General features: G+C 42.7%; 1 protein-coding gene across 3 annotated transcripts; it reads left to right on the top strand.

The window, feature by feature from the left end:
* Positions 1-4,452: 4,452 nt before the first annotated feature.
* On the top strand, positions 4,453-18,979 carry AMACR (alpha-methylacyl-CoA racemase). Of its 3 annotated transcripts, none has more exons than XM_045565808.1 (5): positions 4,453-4,797; positions 6,721-6,864; positions 7,849-8,009; positions 13,246-13,426; positions 18,216-18,979. In XM_045565808.1, exons 1-5 carry the CDS (start codon positions 4,551-4,553, stop codon positions 18,623-18,625), a joined length of 1,143 nt encoding a protein of 380 aa, XP_045421764.1. In that variant the 5' UTR covers positions 4,453-4,550; the 3' UTR covers positions 18,626-18,979. The 3 variants fall into 3 exon arrangements, with proteins under 3 accessions (XP_045421764.1, XP_045421765.1, XP_045421766.1); XM_045565809.1 differs by having other exon boundaries at positions 4,464-4,611; XM_045565810.1 differs by lacking the exons at positions 7,849-8,009; positions 18,216-18,979 and having other exon boundaries at positions 4,464-4,797; positions 13,246-13,421.
* Positions 18,980-20,073: the final 1,094 nt, after the last annotated feature.

The raw sequence follows: 20,073 nt of genomic DNA, 5'->3' as shown, positions 1-20,073 counted from the left end.
GCCTTAGGTAAGAAGAGACTTTATTCAAAAGGATTATTCTGATTAGGGGAAGGAGACTATTGCAATGGGAAGAAGGCTCTGAGATCTATGAGATCCTTGAGACCATGACATCTGCAGCTCAGAGGTCTGGCAGAAACTGGCTTTCTTTTATAGAGAGATGTAAACAAGGCTGGAAAGAACCAAGTGTGGGGGAGGAGATGAGTGGCAGGCATGAAGGGACAGAGGACCAGGGAATGCTTTTCCCTTAGGTCAACCAGTTCTCCAGAGGGGCCATTAAGGAGAGGTTGTTCCATGTCCCAATGCCCAAGGTGGGCCAAAGTTGAGAGGCCTGAGCAAAGGAGAGAAACCTTAGTAAAGTTTGGCCAAGTCAAGTTAGCTGTCATTTTGTTCACATTAAACTTTTCAACAAACATGTCAGCTAATGTTTATGAGACAAAAAAAGTAGGAATTTAGAAGGTCTGTGTCTGGCCCTGTCTTAGGCTAACAAGAAAGTTTTAAGTCATAAAAGGAAGAGTGATTTTTTGCAGCAAGCCAAGCATTTCTCAGAACAAAAGGATGGCAGGATTTCTTAAGTGCTTTTCCAGGAACACAGGGCTCAGATAACGTTCAACATTGCCAATAAATATTGCTGAATTGCCCTCCAAAAAATCTGCACTCCTACTAGCAATATGTGAGAATGCCTGAAAAACTGCAGATAAGTAGGATTTTGATTCATCACTATGAGACACAAAGTGTTCCACACAGGGGAAAATATTATGGAAAAAGACAGAGAAACAGGGAAACTACAGTCTATGTATAGAAAACAGCATACTGTGCAGTCTGTCTGGAATGAATTGCTCATGGACAGCTAAGGCACATAAGGCTAGAAGTAGGGGACAGAAAAAACATCATAGGCTTTTAATGCCAAGGTGAGGCCTGCACTTAAATTAGCAGCTAAGGAGTCACTGTTAATTTGTGATCAATGGATTGATATAATCAGGGCAACGTTTTAGGAAAATCAATCTGTTGAAAACTGGGGGGTTTTGAGGGAATCAGATTTTCCTTCTTTTGGAGCTAAGGATTGATTATGTCAACCTTATAAAAAATACTAGAGAAAATTATCTCTAAATATGTTGGGTTTACTTCAGAATAGAAAAAAGGATTATAAGTGGAATGCACAGAATGACAAACCACCAATCCATTAAGTAAGGGAAGGGTAAGGAGAGCTTTTATTATCAAAAAGAGTTACATAAGTTGCTTAGAAACAGAGGTCATTCCTTCCAGAGGTTCAAAGCCAGAGCTGTTGTCAGTTCATTGATGAAGACTCCTTTACTGGGCTAGTGTTCTTCAGAGATTTCTTATCTGAATTACAGGGTCCTAAGGAATGTCTAGTGATAAAACCTTATCAAAGCAGGAGATGTGTGAATGACATGAGAGGGTCACGGTTAGCTAATGCTGATTATACATCCCCCATTTCATCTCCAAATGTTTGTAGGACCCATGCAAGGTAAAGAAGCATGCCTTCTATTTGGATGGTAAGTGTTAACCCAGTGAAATGGACATAGTAACACCTTGCGTTTGTATACTGCCTTACAACTACTCTCTACCCTCACTTCCCCTGCATCAACACAACAAAAACACACCCATACCATCACCCATCTTGACTCTTTGGTGTCACAGCAATATTGTGGAGTAGAAAAAAAAGACCCTCCCCTGCTGGTGTAGGTGAGTTACTTTGGGCAAGTTATTTAATGTCTGTGCCTGAGTTTCCTCATTTGTAAAACTGGGCTGTCTATTAGCATGATGCCCAAAGCATTGTTATAAGGAATAAACTAGTTACTGCATGTTTTAATTATCTACTGATACATAACGATCACAAACTAGCAGCTTAAAATAACACACATTCATTATTTCACAATTTATGTGGGTCAGGAGTCCAGAATAGGTGTGGCTTAGCTGGAACTTTGCTTCAGAGTACCTTCCAGGGCTGCCATCAAAGTGCAGGACCAGGGCTGGGTCATCTGAAAGCTCGACTGGGGAAGGATCTGCTTCCACACTACTTAAGTCTGCTGGCGGAGTTCAGTTCCTTGAGGATTGTTGGACTGAGGGACTCAGTTCCTTGCTGGCTGTTGTCTAAGAGCTTCCCTCAGCTATTCAGTCATGTAAGCTTGTCCAAAGGACTGCTTACTTCATCAAAGCATACCAGCTGAGAAGGCAACAGAGAAAGTCTGCTAGCAAGACAGAGGATACAATCACTGAACTTAATCATGGAAGTGGCATCCTATCACCCTGTGGCATTCTACTGGTTAGCAGCAAGTCACTAGGCCAGCCCAGATTCAAGTTTCACAATGGCATGAATTACAGGAGGAAGGGTCATTTAGGGCCTTCCTAGGGTCAGCCTGCCACAGAACATAATGAGAAGCCAGGAAGAGTACCCTCATCAAGAACCGAATCTGCCAGCACCTTGATTTTGGACTTTCCAGCCTCCAGAACTGTGAGAAATAAATATCCGTTTAAGCCCCCCCAGTCTGTGGTGATTTGTTATAGAAGCTGAATGGACTGAGACATTCCCCCATTTGCTTTTTGCCTAATGTTTTTGGCAGCCATTTATAATTATAGCTTAAATCTACTATTTCATTGGGAGTTGCAAAATAGTGAAAATGTTAAAGAAAGACATTCTTTCATCAACTGGTTATCCTGAAATACTATTCATATGGGAGACAAGATAAATGTTTGATTTTTAGAATAACAAGTTGGTGCCTCTTGAACAGTGGGGTGAGGGGGCACAAGAAAGAGACACAGTTCAGCCATGTGTCCCATGCAGGAAGAAAGGATCTGAAGAGTCATGTGAGATTTCCCAGCCCTCTCTCTGCCTTGTCTGAGCCTTTTGATGACCCATATCTTTATTAGTAAAGCTTGATGCTAGGTAAGATATCTGATTCATATGCATCTGATCCTAGGTGTTAGCTCAAGCTCAAGCTATATCTGTACTATTTGGATGAAATTTTTTTTTTTTTTTTGAGACAGAGTCTCACTCTGTTGCCCAGGCTACAGTGCCCTGGCGTCAGCCTAGCTCACAGCAAACTGAAACTCCTGGGCTCAAGCGATCCTCCTGTCTCAGCTTCCCGAGTAGCTGGGACTACAGGCACACACCACCACACGTGGCTAATTTTTATATTTTTAATAGAGAGGGCTCTTGCTGTTGCTCAGGCTGGCCTCAAACTCTTGACCTCAAGCGATCCTCCCGTCTCGGCCTCCCAGAATGCTAGGATTACAGGCATGAGTCACCACGTGCACTTGGATGAAATATTAATGTATCAATCTGGGTATCTGCTGTATCATTCTTTGTAATTTTCTCTTTCTAAGTTTCTCAGAATAAAAACAAAAGAGGTGGGGGTAAGGAAACTTATGCATGAACAAGGGTAGAAACAAGAGATAGAGACAGGCAAGGAGGACATCAGAGATGGAGGAAAAGGGAAGGTCCATGCCTCTAGTGGGAGGCAACTCCTCATAGGGAAAGCCACAAGAGACCTGAAGTAATTCTAAAACGCATCAAGTCTTGGCTAAAAGATCTTGATTGCAATTGTGCCAAGTTTTGCTTTTGATTTTATCACCTGGCTCAAAATACATAAACCCATCAATACTAAGGATTAGTGCAGAGATTTTCTGGCACCCACTTCTGGCTCAGTTCAAATTCCTAGGGACATCAACAATTATGCTAGGCCACCTACACACACACTGTACCTACAAGAGAGAAAGTGATTTGTAAACGCAGTGGGACTACTGATTTGCGATTATTTATCTTATTGTGTTTTTTAAAAAGATCGTACATTAAAGTTGAAAACTGGAAATCGTTAATTATTCGTACACAAGGCAGATGACAAATCAAAAAAGATTTCTAATGTTCTCATTTAGCTCTCATGAGCATCAGCTACACCCTTTCAAGTTCTTCTAAGTTTCCCTAGTGTAGCTTGAACTTTTTTTTTTTTTAAATACATATAACCCGCAAAGTTTGTAACTCAATATGATCGCATCTAGGAGGGATCCCAAATTGCTTCTGGATGAAATTATAGGGTAGCTAGCTAAGAAGTAGGGGCAGTGAAGGAGACAACCTGCAATATGGAAAGAATGCCTTTGCATTGTTTTTACGTATTTATGTATTAATACTTTCATTTCTCTCGGGTCAGGCAGGAGTAGGGGCTCAAATGGCACAAGGGCTGGGAATCGCCACGGTGAGAATCAAAGCGTCTTGAGAAGGCGGTAACTGGGCAGAACTCCCCAGGTCAACCCCTGCGATTTAAGACTTGAAGGCTAGAAGACAAGGAAAGCAGCCAACGGCCTTAGCAACCAGCGACCAGCCTTGCAGTCAAAGACTCCGACAGGGGGCACAGGGAAGCGCGCCAGTGCGCAGACTCCGCGGGCGCGCGCAGGCGCACGAGGGAGGGAGTGCGCTAGGGGCGGTGCGCCGGGGCGGTGCCCCGGGGCCTGGGCAGGGCTTTGGCAGGCAGGCGGTTGCCGGGCGGCGTAGTGGGCGCTGGGGTCTTGTCTTTCAGGTGCGGCTGGAAGCCGCTATGGCGCTGAAGGGAGTCTGCGTCCTGGAGCTGGCCGGCCTGGCCCCGGCCCCGTTCTGCGGTATGGTCCTGGCTGACTTTGGGGCGCAGGTGGTGCGCGTGGACCGGCCCGGCGCGAATGGCGACGTGAGCCGCTTGTCCCGGGGCAAGCGCTCGCTAGCGCTGGACCTGAAGCGGCCGCGGGGCGCGGCCGTGCTGCGGCGCATGTGCGCGCGGGCGGACGTGCTGCTGGAGCCCTTTCGCTGCGGTGAGCCCGTGGCCCGACGCGCGCTGGACGAGGGGAAGCGTCCCGCAGAAGAGAGGGGACCCGGCCGTTTCAGAGGCTGCGCCCGCCACACATTTGCCCTGTTGCCACATGAACCCCTGTCCGTCCTAGCCTTTCTGCATCTTTCTGTCTCATTTGATATTGTTGGTGATCATTCGTCCCTTGAGACGATTCTCCAAAACAGGTTCTGAGATACTGTTGCTGTTATTTTCTCCTTTTGCCGCTCTGACTTCTTCCCAGGTCCCTCCATTTTTCTCATAACCCTTCTGTATTTGCCTTTAATTATTTGAGGGTCTTGAGCCCTTTGAGAATCTATTGAAAGCCATAGATTCTCTCCCCAGAAGGTTGTACATAGGCACATAGTCATTTAGCAATTGTTTGGGGGTGGTGTACCTTCTCAAACCACCCGGGAGCCAGGCTAACGCTCCCTGCCTTAAATGCTGGTGTTCCCAAGTTTCAGCATCAGCTCATTTCTCTACTTTGCGCTCTGCTCCCTGGAGCCACCTTATCCATTCCCTTTGTTTTCACCTATTATAGACATGATTTGATGGTCAAATCTGTAACTGTGCCCCACTCTTTCAGATCTGCAGACTGCTGGCATACACAGGCCCTGGACGGTGCCATCTGGCCCTCCCCCAGGCGATTTCCACACACCCCAAACCGGGCCTTTCCTCTTTCCCCCTAAAGTGGCATTTCCTCCTGCTGTGTAATTTATCTCAGTGAATGGAACAATATCCCCCAAGTTGCCTGAAGCAGAAACCTGTACTTCATCTTTGACTCCAATCTTCCTTTCACCCCCCCTGATTTTAGTGATCATTAATCCAGTCATTCTTTCTTACCAGACTTGGGATTCCTTCTTTCCATACCTGCTAAATCTGCCTTGGTAGTAGTGTGACAACATTTTAAAAACTGGTATTTGGGTTTAGTATCACTCCAGTTCTTTCTCAGACAGCTGCCAGAGTAATTTTGCTCCAGTACAAATCTAAAGCATTGCCTGGTCTATAGCAGGAAGTCAGTAAATGTCCAGTGAATGAATTGAATGTCTGCTATGAAACACCAAGCTTATTGAACTGTATTAACTCATCTAACCTTCACAACCGTATTTGAAGATTGTAACAATAATCATTTAATAATTAGGATTATATCATGATTTAATAATGCCCTGTTTGAAGAAGGAGGCTCAGCATGGTTAAACAATTTGTCCAAGATTTTATAATTATGAGGAAGGTAGAGCTGTGAGTAAGGATGTAGCCTCCAGGTGAGGGGTTGTAGCTGGTATTTATGTAGTTGGCGTTCTTGTGATTTATTATCGCCTTAGAAAGATGAAGACAGTTTATTATGTAATCTTGATTACCTTTAATGCCAGGAGACTTTAGGTGTGAGTTTCCTGGGTGTTTCGCAAATAAACGGCTAAATGCTTGTTAATAGCTTGAAAACTCTCAGGTGCTATTGTAGCGAACCTTTCCAAGGGTATGTACTGAGCCTTTTTCGGGAAGGTGCTGATTCTAGGGGCCTGTGTGCTGGAGGAGCTCCTGAGCTGATAGGGAAGATGGGTATGTGCATATGTAAGCACAGTGTGAGGTAGGAGGTGGTAGATGCTGATGGAGACTTAGGGGGAAAAGCTACTGACTAAAGGGATGAGATGGCTGCTCAGGGGATTGAGTGGGTTTGGCATACCTAGAGGGAAATAGGGAAGTGCCAGAAGAAATAACATCCTGAAACTACACTTTCCAGAAATGTTTTTTTTCTCTTTTGCTCCTTAACTGCTGGAAACATGCTATCAGCCCATAACCAATGTTGTTGTTATAATAGTATTACTTGCAAGAGCACTATTTTATGTTCTCCTCAGAAAGAAATTATTCCTATCCTCAATTCATCTCTTAAAATTGTTACTTTTCTCTTAAGGTGTCATGGAGCAACTCCAGCTTGGCCCAGAGATACTGCAGCGGGAGAATCCAAAGCTTATCTATGCCAGGCTGAGTGGATTTGGCCAGTCAGGAAGATTCTCCAGGTTAGCTGGCCATGATATCAACTATTTGGCTTTGTCAGGTATGGTGAAAGAAAAAATAATTTTTCTACACTTTATTTGTTCCTAGTCAGGATCTACAGGTACATTGATTAACAAAAATTTTTAAAGGTGAAGATTTAAATATTTATCAGAATCAATAAGGAGAACATGGTTGTTTGACATGGGTTGGTTTGGGTCTTGGAACAATCATTCTCAACCTCCCCACTCCCCTATCTTGACATATTTAGAAGATAATAAATTCTCACTAGTAGCATTTGTGGAGTCAATTCTCAGACAAGCCCCGGGGGGAATTAAGAGACTTAGTGGTAGTAGGGATGGTTCCTCTGGAGTTTGAAAATATCAATATAGTTTCACTCTGACAGCCCCCTACCACCACCTCTGTTGAGAGTCATTGCCTGAATCATCACTTCACACTTAACGTGAACACTGGATTGTGGTTTTTGAGGTCCTAATATCACTTTATTAGGATTTTTGCCTGTGAGAATGGCCTGATTCTAGAATTCTAAGAACTGTGTGTTGTTGACTAAAGGAAATCTCAGATTTTCTGTGAGTATACATTTAAAGGTTGAGGAAAGCATCGGGTCTAGAATTGGCTTTTCATATCTATTTTAAAATTTAATCCCTTTTTCTTATGTATGATTATTTTCTTACATCTTTTTCCAATGAGAATGAAAGTGCATTATACTGTTTTCAAGCCACAATATAAATTGACAATAATTATTTTTTCCCCAGAATTCAGTAAATGAAAACTTAGCAATAAGATTTTGAAAATGTCAGTTGGAATAAAGTTTTAGAGAGGAATGAACCAACAAAATAAGGAGCCTGTCTTGTGCGAAAGCCTATTTATAAGTTTGCTGAATAGATTCAGAGTTGGAAAAGTGTTATGTACTAGTTTTCACTTAGGTCAGTGACTAGAGAGACTGGTTATTCCTCTAAAATGTTCTTGTATTTATTTAAAAGAGACATTACATTTGAAAGAGACAGATTTATTTTTAATGATGTAGGTGTTCTATCCAAAATTGGCAGAAGTGGTGAGAATCCATATGCGCCGCTGAATCTCCTGGCTGACTTTGGTGGCGGTGGCCTCATGTGCGCGTTGGGCATTATGATGGCTCTTTTTGAACGCACACGCTCTGGCAGAGGTCAGGTCATTGATGCGAATATGGTAAGTATTAACTGGGGGAAATGATAGGCCTGCCACTTATTCCTAAGTACAATGTATGGTTGCCTCAAATCTGTTTTTGAACAAGAGATAAATGAAATTTGAAGTTTGAATCCAAGTTACCAAGGATGTCCTTTTCTTTAAAATAGCCTCATATCCTTTAATATATGTCAGAATATCATATTTTGATAATCTGTTTGTGGAGTCATTTCTCAAAAATTTTTGTGACTTACGTGATTCCTATATCGTATCGTATTATATTGTATTTCCCCCAAGTTATTTCTTGTGCTTAGAACATAGTTTTCAAGCAGTCCTCATTTAAAACTGAGTTCAAGAAGTCTCCCTTAGTAGGTAGAGAACATTCTTGAGGATGCCAAAGTAAAATGGCCCTTCCTGTCTAGACCTTCCTGCTGCGTTTTGTAGGGGATGGTCCAATATCATAATGCTTCTGTTTGTTAACTCATACATCAGGTGCTTGCCTCATGCTCTACTCAGCTCTTTCCTTGTGCGATTTCTTCTAATCCTTGAAACAACAGCTTCATTTGGAATACATTATTTTAAAGACGAGGAAACTGAAGCACAGTTATTTGCCCAAGGGCTCACAGCTAGTTGGTAAGAGAGTCCAATCCAGTACCACTACTTGTTTGCATTTTCACAGACATTTGGGGGTAGGATGGAGAAGGGATTTGAGGGAGATGAGGCTAGGGGCAGAACAACCAGTTATTGGGTTATTGTTGAAGAGATCAGAGCAGTACTAAAGCAGCTAATGGTAGGGTTGGTTTGGATTTAAGGGATATTTGAGCTGTAAAATTGCTGGGAATTGGTGATGGAATGTCAGGGAAGGAAGAGGGAGAAATTAGGGCTGGTGCCCATATTTCTGGCTTGGGTGACCTGGTGGGTGGGTGTTGCTGGCATGCGGCAGGAAGACTACTGCAGGACGAGGCAGCGTGGAGCAGTGGTCACAAGCACAGACTCTGGCAGCCAGCTGCCTTCATCCCAGCCCTGCCAGTTACCAGCCCTGTGATCTTAGGTAAGTTACTAAACCTCTCTGTGTCTCAGTTTCTATTGTAAAATGGAGATAATGACATCTACCTCATAGCCTTGTTAGAGAATTGAGTTCATCCATTGTCCGGTGTGTAAACAGTGCCTAGCATGGAGCAGGCACTCTGTACGAGTTTGTTATTGTGATTATTTTCACTAGAAGAAAGGGAATTCAGTTTTGGTCATTTTGATTTTGATGTGCCTTTCATATATCTGGGTGGAATCCTTGAGGTTAGGGACTGGAAATAGATTTTATAGTCATTTGGGAGTAATTTGGGAGCCATGTGAGACTGTGTGGCCAACTAGGGAAGAGGACAGAACACTTGTGTTTAAGGTGCACTGGGCAGAGAAGAGAAGCAAAAGCTGAGGAGAGTGAAGTAGACAACCAGAAGGAAGCGTTGTCCTGGAAACCAAGGAAAAGGAATGGGCATAGCTTCAAATGTTGGGGGAGACCTCAAGAGTTTTAAGACTGAGTTGGCCGGGCGCAGTGGCTAACGCCTGTAATCCTAGCACTCTGGGAGGCCAAGGCGGGTGGATCGCTCAAGGTCAGGAGTTCAAGACCAGCCTGAGCGAGACCCCGTCTCTACTAAAAATAGAAATAAATTATCTGGACAACTAAAATATATATAGAAAAGATTAGCTGGGCATGGTGGCGCATGCCTGTAGTCCCAGCTACTCGGGAGGCTGCGGCAGTAGGATCGCTTAAGCCCAGGAGTTTGAGGTTGCTGTGAGCTAGGCTGACGCCACGGCACTCACTCTAGCCCGGGCAACAGAGCGAGATCCTGTCTCAAAAAAAAAAAAGTTTAAAGACTGAGGTATCAGTTGGATCGGGTCATTGGTGACCTTTGCAATATCCATTCACCAGAGTGTCCTCATCTCTGAAGCCTTGACTCTGCTCCCTTTGTCTCCTTGTGGGTGAATCACGCCTAACCCTGTACTGAGTCTGCCTCGTGATACTGTCGTCAGGGCGCAGCTCTCGTTGCCCTTTGTGCCTCCTTCTGAAGTGTATTTCAGTAGTAGCAGAGTGGGTTTATCCCGTATGTGCAGCTCCTGGTGCGGTCCTGGCACAGTCTCAGTGTGAGAGAGCAGCAGAGCAGCACTGGCTTGACATCGCTCCCTGCCAGGCTCAAGGCTGGTGCCTTCCCTGTGGCGTCCCTCCCCTGATCCACACAACTTCCTGAGGGAGATGCGCTCACTGTCATATGGCATTGAAGACTTTACAGCTCAGAAAGGTCAACTGCCTTCTTGTAAAGCAGGTGGAGGGCTGGGCACGGTGGCTCACACCAGTAATCCCAGCACTTGGAGAGGCTGAGGCAGGAGGATCACTTGGGCCAGGAGTTCGAGGTTACAGTGAGCTATGATTGTGCCACTGCTCTCTAGCCTGGGTGACAGAGCCAGACCCTGTCTCTAAAAAAAAAATAAATAAACAGGTGGTGGAAAGGGTCAGAAGCACTGCCCCCAGGCAGTTTGACCCTAAAGCTCCAGCTTTGAATCACTTCCCTCTATTGCCTGCAGTGGGCATAGTCCCTGGAGTCCAGAAGGAATGAACCGAGAGCAAACCTTGTGTTCAAGGGAATTTAAGGCTAAATACTTATCTAGTAATAGTTTGAATAATTTACTAAATGCATGCAATTGATTATTTATAGTCCAATATAAATAGAAGGTGATTGCTGCTTTCATCAGAACATATCTAATCAGAATTAGATAGGCGATAGTTAGGTGTTAGCCTATTTGAAACTTTCTTCAGGTTCATGTTGGCTAATTAAGGCCAAACTGATCAGTAAATTGTATTAATTACTTCTTCGTCACTGGGAACCCTTATGACACAGTTGTAAAAACTGATTAGGGGAAGGTGGATACTTTCTTATAGGCCACTAGTTTTCAGAAATCCTTGGCAGCAGAATCCTTGACCCAGGCCTGCTTGTGAAGACTTTTTGTAGTGCTGTTTCCTTGGAAACCATAGTTAAGATAATTGTGGGATGTGGGGTCCATTAGCTGTACTTACCCCTGATCTAGGGAAGCACACCTGACCTGGGAGGTGCTGGGGCTTGGACTGCTGGGTGCTGGCCTACGTGCTGGAACAGTTTCCAAGGTTGGTGGGAATTGAGGGAAGTTTCCGTGCGTCAAGGGACTCTCGTCTGTGGTGTGTGGGCGAGGGGGCAAGAGAAGCCAGGTGCACGGGTAGCTACTGCCAGGCCTCACGATGAGATGGGGATTGTTTCTGCTATCTCTTGTCCTGTACCTTCCTGTGACGCTAAGTAAAGACAGGATTCAGTCACAGCCTGTTTTTGTCCTGAGTGGGCCAAACTAGACCTGTAACTGTTAGTGCACCTGCATCTCATCAGGACATCCAGGGTGCAAAAGAGGTTAAAGGGGTGTTTTATTAGCATTAATCTGTTTTATGTTCTGTTTACATATTCATTGTTTATATATTATGCTGTCAGACCAATGAACCTGTTTTGATGAACACAAACACTTGAAGTTAGGGCTTATGAGTGACGTTTTCATCACTTTCTAAGTATTCAGTTTGTTACTTCATTTTGTTTTGGACCCAATGTTAGGAAAATTCCGAGTCACAGGGATTAGTTAGAAATATCTATAGTCTTTAAGTAGCTTGCTTCAAATTTCAGATTATATTTCATTTATGATGAAGCAGAAGAGAAATGTCTTGTTTCACTACAGTATCTAAAAACTTCTCACATTGTTTGGCCTGAATACAAAAGTCCAATAAGCAGTATTCAGAACTCTCTGTCAAAACTCTCTCTAATATGACAATCTTCAAGTTTGTTTATTATTTCCCCATTGACTATGAGGCTTTGATGGGGGTAAGGCCTGAACAGAAAGCAGGTACTAAGTACGTACTAAATTATTGGGTTTTGTTTGAGCAGCCCCAAATTAATAGGGTAAAAGACATATGCAGAACAAAAGTTTTCCTTAATAGTGTTTCAAAGGCAAGGTCAAATTTATGCAAAATTGGAAGGAGAAGCTAGTAATAAATGTTAATAAGTTGAGGCTCTGATGTTTCGGAATTTGGTATAGGACACATCTAAATATATACTTAGTGTTAGACATAAGCATCAGAAAGCATCAAATATATTTAAAATAGTGTACATATGTATGCATATGTCTATGTGTGTGTATAAATGTGGAATGCTCTAAGATCTGTGTAACCCAGTCTTAAAAAAAAAGCACTGCCATAGGCCAGTTTTGTGAACTCAACTTTGGTGATGACAGATATCACAGCCATAAATTCAGGTGTGCATGAGATTTCAAGTTGCAGGGAAAATTGGAATGTATCCAAAGATATATTATTTTATGGTTGTTTCACAGCAAGTAACTGAGAAATTTCAAGCTAGCAGTTGGAATGGTGCCCCTTCTGTTGGTAACCTCTGAGACAAGGATGCTTTGATGGCCTTCTCCCTGGGGTACTGGACTCGTTAGGATCATAAAAGCCATAAAGATCGGAAAGTCTTTAGGTAGCTCAGTGCGTCCAGCCTTGGAGTTTGAGCCTTGTGGCAATCGTACCTGAGCGTGTGGATTTATTCCTGTTGGTTCAGGACTCCCTGGGAAGGTGACGTGCCCAAACTAGTTTGTCGGGACTCAGAAAACCTGTACACCTGCCACCCATATTGCTAAATTTATTTTGTAACTTTCTAGCGATTGTTAAAAATGAGGTATGTTAAATACTCAGATATGGTTTTCTTGGGATTGGAGTCAAGCTCGAATAAGCTAAATTTAACTGTAATGTGATTTCCTTTAAAATGTGATATGCTTCATGTATCTGTGTGTATGTGTTTATAGATATTAAGATCAGAAGATGGATTTTTCAAAACCCTTTTGCTTTATTTTTAACTTTTTATCCTGGCAGTTTTTAACATATATGAAAGTAGAGAATAATGAACTTCCAAGTACTCTCTCCTAGCTTCAAAAATTACCAACATTTTGCCAATCTTATTTGAAAGGGAGAACAAAATAAATTCCTTCTAAGTCTCACAGAAGGCTGAATAGAGCAGCCAATTGTTATTCTGCCATAAACTCGCTCTAACTTGCTTTCTAGAAATATCAAAGAAGTTGTATAATCTTCATATACTCCAAAATAAGCATTTTTACACAAACATTTTTTAAAAACCCAAATAGGAATTAATCATGCTTTTCACTTTAATTATCTTGATTCATATTATATTTTGCTTCTTCAAAGGTGGAAGGAACAGCATATCTAAGTTCTTTTCTGTGGAAAGCTCAAGAATTTTGGGTACAACCTCGAGGACAGAACATGTTGGATGGGGGAGCACCTTTCTACACAACTTATAAGACAGCGGACGGGGAGTTCATGGCTGTGGGGGCGATAGAACCCCAGTTCTACAAGCTGCTGCTCAAAGGTGGGTGACGTTGCTGTGGTTCTTTAGCCTCTATTTGGGGGCCTTTTAAAATCCATGATGTCTTTTATTGTCTTTCCACTTTCTAATTAACCTAATTCTATCCATCAATATATTATGGGACATTTTCCCCATCTTTTAAATTGACAGGTAATTTTACTAATCTATAAAACAGTTGAGGGTTTTGAAAACCTCTCCTTTTGAGACTCCCTTAATACATATTTTGGTATATTTGATGGCATCTCACAAGTCTCTGAGGCTCTGTTCATTTTTCTTTATTCTTTTACTTCCTCAGACTAGATAATCTCAATTGCTCTCTCTCTGATTCTTTCTCCTGCCAGTTCACATCTTCTGTTGAGATATTCCCCTCTAGTGAGTTTTTTGTTATTGTTCTTTTCAATTCCAAAATTTCTGTTTGGTTCGTTTTAAAAATAATTTCTATCTCTTTATTGATATTCCCTATTTGACGAGACATTGTTCTCATCCTTTAATTCTTTAGATATCATTTCCTTCAGTGTTTGAACATATTTAAAATAGCTGATTTAAAGTCTTTGTCTACTAAGTCTGACATCTGGCTTCCTTAGGGACAATTTCTGTTGATTCCCTTTTTTTCTGTGTGTGAATCATACTTTCCTACTTCTTTGCATGCCTTGATTTTTTTGTTGAAACTGGACATTTTAAATAAGTTAATGTGCCAACTCTGAAAATCAAGTCTCTCCTTTCCTCCCTTGGACTCCCTGGTCTTAGATTTTTGTTGCTGTTTGTTTGTTTGATGACTTCATTATACTAAATCTGTATTCTTTGGCATGTGCAGCCACCAGAGTCAGCTCAGTTAGCTAAGTAGTTGGCTAATGATGGGACAGAAATGTCCTGAGATGCCTTGAACCAGTAAATCTCCCATTGTTTTCTGAGGCATTCTGTGTCTTAACTTCTAGCTTGTGAAGAGCCTCAAGGTCAGGCAGAGGTAGGACACAAGGGCTTCTCAGCTCCTTTCTGATGTTCACCCAGCCCAGCACGTGTGTGTGTGTGTGTGCACAGCCCTCTCAGGAATTCATAATACATTCTCAGGAATATGTTGGCAGTTTTCAAAGCCCCCTGTAGATATCCTATTCCCCAGTTTTTTCTGCTTCTCATTAACCCCAACAAGTAACACCACCTCCGACAGCTGCTAGATTTAAAAAATTGCCACTTGTGTTTTATTTTAAACAAATGTTTTAGGGGTAGAGCAGAGTGAGCTTTGAGTTAGATCAAATAAAGACAGGCCCTGAGAATAGAGCCTTTCAGGGCACTGCCAGACAAGCCAAATAATGATGCTTCTCTGGGGATGGGGCTTTTGGGGAGCTCCAAACTCATTCTGCCCCCTCCAGGGGCTGTTATCCAGATGGTTTTCACATCTCCCGTAGTTGAGAGGTGTTGGTTTTCATGACTGCCATAGAGCTGGGGAGAGAGGGATGAAATTAACATAAGTTCCTAACACCACAAAGCTCACTGTCTTACCAAGATTCTGCTGTTTTTCTTGAATAAACGCACCTTGGATTGTTACAAGCTTTTAGTTAATTTCTAAAATTATGAAAAAGTTCATTCTGACAATTTTTGCTATTGTGCTCATTGCTTTTATGCAGGTTTTTGAAGTTCCTTATTCTGCCATTCTAGAAGTTATCTCCCCTCCTTGGTGTAATTTGTTATTTTAAAATATAGACAGTAGTCCCCCCTTATCTGTGGGGATATATTCCAAGCCACCCAGCAGATACCTGAAACCATGGATAATACTAGGCCTGATCGCTGTCACTCAGGACAGATTTCTGTTCACGTCTTCTACCCACAAATTTAATGCCTTTTCTATCTTCCACTAAGCACCTGTCACACGCTGTGGCTTTTGCAGTTCGAGGTGTGACAGCAGAATTAGCATGAATTTCTTTTTCCTTTTTCACAATTTTATGGATAGAAGATTCATTCTTATCATAGATCTTAGCAACCTCAGCATATAGTTTTCTTCCTTTCCTTATCACGTCAAGAACTTTTACCTTTTCACTTAAAAGAAGCACTTTACAGCTTCTCCTCGGCGTATCTGAATTGCCAACATCACTACTCTTGCGCTTTGGGGCCATTGTGAAGTGAAATAGGGTGACCTGAACACAAGCACTGTGACACCTCCACAGTCGATCTAATAACCAGGACAGCTCCTGAGTGACGAAGGGTCCGTAGTGTCTACGCTGTGGATATGCTGGATAGGGACAGGGCAGGATGGTGGGAAATTTCAACACGCTACTCAGAACGGCACACAGTTTAAACTTATGAATTGTTTATTTCTGGAGTTTTCATTCAGTGTTTTCAGACCTCCATTGCCTGAGGGTAGCTGAAACCACAGAAAGCCAAGCTGCAGATAATGGGGGAGACGCCTGTGTGTGTGGAGTGCTCATTTCCAGCATCCACGCTGCACCTCAGTGAATGAGCCTTTCTGGAAATACTGAAGAATGAAACAAGACGTTTTTCAACAGACTGATTGCTCCAGCCCCTCACCTCCTGATCACCTTCTCCTGCGTTTTCTCCTGCTGAGTCTAAGCTCTGTAATCCCCCTGATTATTTGTACAGCCACCTGTCTTTGCATCCACAGCCTTTCGTGGATAGGATGGGAGATTGTGGGCTGAGAAGGGATGATTGACAGTGGAAGACCTGGAGTGTCAGAGCTGGGGTGGAACCTGGGGTCTTTTGATTTCTAGTATTTTTCCAGCATATAAACTATGACCTGTGTAATCTCAACTATAATATTTGTTAGACAACATACTGGCTCCAGCTTTATTTAGTGTTATGATTGTGATTAAAAAATCTGTTTAAAAACCATGCAAAGATGTTTCCAACAGTAGCTATGATCTATATCACTGCTTTTAACTAACTGCTCATTTTATATGCTTTCCAATCATAGGGTTTGGGGCAGTTAGGAAAGAGAAAGCCAAGTGAAAGACATTCTTAAAAACATTTCTTTGTAAATTTTAATGATAACCTGAAACTATGGCTTCATATCTGTCCTGTTTTTTTTTTTTTTGTTTTTTTTTTTCGAGACAGAGTGTCACTTTGTTGCCCGGGCTAGAGTGAGTGCCGTGGCGTCAGCCTCGCTCACAGCAACCTCAAACTCCTGGGCTTAAGCAATCCTACTGCCTCAGCCTCCTGAGTAGCTGGGACTACAGGCATGCCCAGCTAATTTTTTCCATATATGTTTTAGTTGGCCAGCTAATTTGTTTCTATTTTCAGTAGAGATGGGGTCTTGCTCTTGCTCAGGCTGGCCTCGAACTCTTGACCTCGAGCGATCCACCTGCTTTGGCCTCCCAGAGTGCTAGGATTACAGGCATGAGCCACCACACCCGGCCCCTGTCCTGGTATTTGAATGGGATAAGTGGCTACAAAGGAAAATTTACTTATATCCCATAGGTGGCTGTTCACAAACATCCAGAACTAAGTGAGTTCTCCTTATTTTCTCACATCTCTCAAAACCCTGAGAAGAGGCTGCAGTATTCATGTCTTCTTACCTCTGGAGGGACTTTGGCATCTTCAGAGCACCTTACAATTAGCCATTGATCTTTAGCATGATAGAGAAGGACAGGATGATAAAAGTGAGAATTATTTGATTAACTTGGCTAAACTTACGTAAAATATTACGCGTAAGGAAAACGTCTTTTCATTATCACTTGACACTTAACCATCAACATTTAAAAACCCTTTTATATGAGGGAAGAAAAGTGACACTTACACCAAACTCTTGGACAGTGGCCCTTTGGGCATAATTTAATGAGCACTGGAGTTCGGGTATCTCTGGGGGGCTAGGCTCACATGGTCAACAAGGGAAGCACAGGTGGAGTCCTGAGCTGGAGGGACTTCCTGCTAAGTCCCCAGGTGGCTGCTTCCTTCTGCCCTGCACTGTGGTGTTGGTGGCCTTTCAAAGCCTTTTCATGCCGGAGAGGAAAGTCTGCATGCTCCGCTGCTGAGTGGCTGCTGATAATGTTCTGTTATATCTGCTGTGGGAACAGTTTACGTGAGTCTTTGGCTATCTCACAAGTCCTTTGTTAACATACAGCCTCTTTCAAGCTCTTCTTTATTTTTTTAATTTTCATTTATTACTTATTTATTTTATCATTTTGGAGATGAGAGTCTTGCTGTATCACCCAGGCTGGTCGCAAACCCCTGGGCTCAAGTGATCCTCCCGCCTGAACGTCCCAAGTAACTGGGACTGTAGACATGGGCCACTGTGTCTGGCCATGCCAGTTCTTTTATTTTACCAAGATAAAAAGAAATGGATACTATTTATAGAATTGCAGTCCTGAATTTATTCATTTGTCTTCAGGCTTCATCCTTAAAAACTGAGACAGTCAAGTATAAAATTGTTTGAATTTTATTTTTTATAGGGTTTGAGTGCATTATATAAAATATGAGGTTGCTTTAATTCAATAGGACAGATAATAATGTCCTGAGGAAATTTCTTTTTCAAAACCTACTCAGAGAGGAGAAATCAATTTCTGTAAAGTAGACCATTAAAAGTAGACTACTTTTGATGAAATGTAAAGAATAAAATCTTGGCAATGACTAGTCTGATTCGAGTCCTGCTGCACCTGCTACCTCCGTCCTCTCCAGCCTCGGATCCAGCTTCAAACTGACTTTGAACTGCTTTTCTTGACTCATTTGAGAAGCCCTCATTGAATATCTTACTCGGGATAGCATGGTGGGCTCAACATTCATTTTTGTGGACTGTAATCACTCTACCCAAAGCGTAGCAATTTAAGGAATTGTATTTTTCCCTCAGGACTTGAACTGAAGTCTGATGAACTTCCCAATCAGATGAGCATTATGGATTGGCCAGAAATGAAGAAGAAGTTTGCAGATGCATTTGCAAAGAAGACAAAGGCAGAGTGGTGCCAAATCTTTGATGGCACAGATGCGTGTGTGACTCCGGTTCTGGCTATTGAAGAGGTTGTCCATCATGATCATAACAAGGAACGGGGCTCCTTTATCACTGACGAGAAGCAGGGCGTGAGCCCCCGCCCTGCACCTCTGCTGTCCAACACCCCTGCCATCCCTTCTTCCAAAAGAGATCCTTTTGTAGGAGAACACAGCAAGGAGATACTTAAAGAATTTGGATTCAGCCAGGAAGAGATTGATCAGCTTAACTCAGATAAAATCATTGAAAATAATAACCTGAAAGCTAATCTCTAACTTCCAGGCCTGCAGCTCAAGTGAATCTGAATACTGCGTTTACAGTATAGAATAGCACATAAAATTGTATGCATGGAAACATGGAAGAACAGAATCACAGTGCTCCACCAACTATTCTAATCAAGAAACAACTAAAGACACTGATTACACAATAATGATTGAATGTTGAAAATGCTTATCATCAGGGCTTTTGATTTTGAAATGTTTTGTGTATTTATACTCAATTGTGGCAATTTTTCTGCCTTCCAATTTACTTGATAGAATATATTTGTTGTTATTAAGATACTTACGTACTTATTTTAAATGAATTAATATATGTTTTTATTAAATAAAACTCTTTTTCCCTGAAGTATACCCCTGCTTTTAAGTCTGTAAACTTTCAAGAAAGTCCTTTAAATACCATTTAAATATCATTTTGTCAGTCGTTGAAATAGTGTGGGCTCTATTGTTTACCAAAATGAATGTCCTTAGATAGAGAAGTCTGACCGTTTTAATTTGACAAGGAAATCATTCAGTTTGTGTCTTTGAACTGGAATATTAGAAAATGTTCTCGGGGTTTCCTTCACGTAAGTCCCAGCCCTCCATCTAGCTGGCTCTGCTGGGTGCCTGACCACCGACCCAGCACCGCCGACCACCGACCGTGCCTCTTTTTCTTGGCAGATTGTGTCATCATCCATTTGAAAGTCCTGCCAGGCTTTTCCTCTTCCCATCAGTCTCCTGCTTCCATTCCCCTGTGGGCCCTCAGCACACCCCTTGCTCCACTTAGGTGGCTGCCCAAGTGTCACCCTGTGGGGAGTCCTTTCCTGACCCTGTCTTAGCAGCGCCCTCGGCACTCACCATCCCCCGACCTGGCTTACCTTTCTTCATGCCACATATCACTCCCAACATCATGTTTGCTTGTTAACCCCAGCCCTCTTCCCCCAGCCCACCACCACACACTAGAATGGAAGCCTGGGGAAGGATTTTGAATGCTTTATTTATTACTAAGTCCCTAGTTCCTAGAATAGTGCCAGGGTCCATAGTGGAAACTTAGTGATTAAACGAGTAGATCTCAACAGTGAGGTCCACCTAAGCAGCTCTTAACTCCATCCCCCTGCCCTGCCCCATTGCTGATTCCACCCGGGCCCCTCATCTCTTCCTTGGGCTCCTGCTTGGTTGCCCTAACCTGTCTTGACCTGTATGTAGTATCACTGCCTTGGCTTTTTTCCCACCATGTTACTCTACTGGTAATCTTTGTGACACCATACTGGTTTTTTCCTGCAAAATTCTTCAGTGGTGGTCTTCTCCCCTACAGAATAAGATATAAACTCATTTACATAGCATGCCAACCCTTTATTTACAGTCTTACTTCTCCCTAGCTGTGTAGTCCCATCCCTACCCGCCGTTCCCCGCATTATACTGGGCTGCCTGAACTTTCTGAATGTGCTGCGGCCTCTCGTTTCCATTCC

Source organism: Lemur catta, chromosome 12, assembly GCF_020740605.2.
Source record: "Lemur catta isolate mLemCat1 chromosome 12, mLemCat1.pri, whole genome shotgun sequence".
Taxonomy (NCBI): Eukaryota; Metazoa; Chordata; class Mammalia; order Primates; family Lemuridae; genus Lemur; species Lemur catta.
This window is presented reverse-complemented; position numbering and strand designations above follow the sequence as displayed.